General features: G+C 66.1%; 1 protein-coding gene across 2 annotated transcripts; it reads left to right on the top strand.

Moving 5' to 3' along the window:
* Positions 64-1682, top strand: VSTM2L (V-set and transmembrane domain containing 2 like; the record flags this gene model as incomplete). Of its 2 annotated transcripts, none has more annotated exon segments than XM_021416717.1 (3): positions 64-233; positions 594-644; positions 1426-1682. In XM_021416717.1, coding segments are annotated over 3 exon segments (478 nt in total), but the record flags the coding sequence as incomplete, so codon positions are not given.

Genomic DNA, 1682 nt, shown 5'->3' with positions numbered 1-1682 from the left:
GGCTCTGCCCCGCTCTGGGCACGGCACATCCACGGCGCCCGCAGCCCCGCTCTGCCCCCACAGCGCTGTTCACCGAGACCCCGCACGACGTGACGGCGCAGGCGGGCGAGGACGTGGAGATGGCATGCTCCTTCCGCGGCAGCGGCTCGCCGTCCTACTCCCTGGAGATCCAGTGGTGGTACGTCCGCACCCACAAGGACTGGACGGACAAACAGACGTGGGCTTCTGGCCAGGTAATGCTGTGCCCGCCGCTGGGGCTTGGGGGGGGGGATGCACATCCCGTAGCCTTCCCTTCTTCCCCCCATTTCCATGTCTATCGGCCTTGGCACGCAGCTGTCTCCGTTTCCGTTTCTGTTCACACAGAGATAAGGGCCCAATAAAGGGAAGGCGGCTCTCGGTATCTTAATGAGCCCTTATTATTGAGCCTTTGGCAGAGTTGTGTGGGCTCTGCCATGTGCTGAGGCCAAGGGGGGTCACTCCCGGCCCCGCTCCTGTCCCAGCTCCTCACAGGGTGGGAATTGGCCGATGGGATCCCCCTGCCCCAGCCCAACTGACGTCCCCCCCCTGTCCCCCCCATCCCTCTCTCCCAGCAGCTAAAAGCATCACAGCAGGAGGAGGCTGGGAAGGACGCAACGAAAATCAGCGTGAGTTCCGATCGCGGCTCTTGTGAGGACTGTGAGCGGGGGCACCGCTGCCCCGCGTCCCCCAGCCCCGGCGCCCATTGCACGGAGCACGGGGGGCTGCCCCACACGGGGGCTCCTTCTGTCCCCATCGGCCCAACCCGAGCAGCTGCGCCGCACCGGGCACGATCCTTTGTGGAGAGCAGTCAGATTTCCTCCCTGGATTGGCATTCCTGATCCAGTTATGCTCATGGGAACGGAAGGAGGAGACACCAATTAGTGAAATTAAACACGTGCTCCTGGCCGCGTGCTGCTGCCCGGTGTCATCCCATCCGCCTGCAGCTTCCCCCCCCCTCCACCGGCAGAGCCCCGTGCTGCGGTGCTGGGCCCCAACCCGCTCCCATTCCAGGGGGAGTTTTTGGCTCTTGGCTGGCGGCTCCGGCCCCATTTCCAAGCACCACGAAGCCCTCGGCCAACACACGCGGCTGCGAGTAGAAAAACGGCCTGAGCCGTCCCGTGTGATTACAGGGAGCGGAGCCGGGGGCCTCGGGGCGGGCCATAAATCTGATTTATTGACCCAACCCCGCAGCAGCCGCCGCGCTGGCTGGTGAATAAGTCTTAAATTTCATTGGGTGATAAATACCGAGAGCGAATCAATTTGGTAGAAAAGCTAATTAGCGGCGTGGCTGCGCATCCGTCTCCGGCCGCATACCTCCAGCTTCCACCGGGGGCCGGGGCCGGGGGGGGGGGGGGGGGGGCTCCCATTGGGCTCAGCACGGGGCCCTGACGCCGCGCTCCGCCGCAGGTGGTGAAGGTGGTCGGCAGCAACATCTCGCACAAGCTGCGGCTGTCGCGGGTGAAGCCGGCGGACGAGGGCACGTACGAGTGCCGCGTGATCGACGCGAGCGAGGGCGCGGCGCGGCAGCACAAGGTGAAGGCCTACCTGCGCGTGGAGGCGGCGCGCGGCGCGGGGCACCCCCAGGACACGCAGCCGCCCGGCCCCCACCCGCACCACCACCAGCACAAGGCCGGCAGGGAGCTCAGGAAGCGCGCGGCCGACGC

This window comes from Numida meleagris, chromosome 19 (assembly GCF_002078875.1).
Source record: "Numida meleagris isolate 19003 breed g44 Domestic line chromosome 19, NumMel1.0, whole genome shotgun sequence".
In the NCBI taxonomy this organism is placed as follows: domain Eukaryota; kingdom Metazoa; phylum Chordata; class Aves; order Galliformes; family Numididae; genus Numida; species Numida meleagris.
The sequence above is the reverse complement of the archived record's forward strand: the minus strand, read 5'-3'. Positions and strand labels throughout refer to the sequence as shown.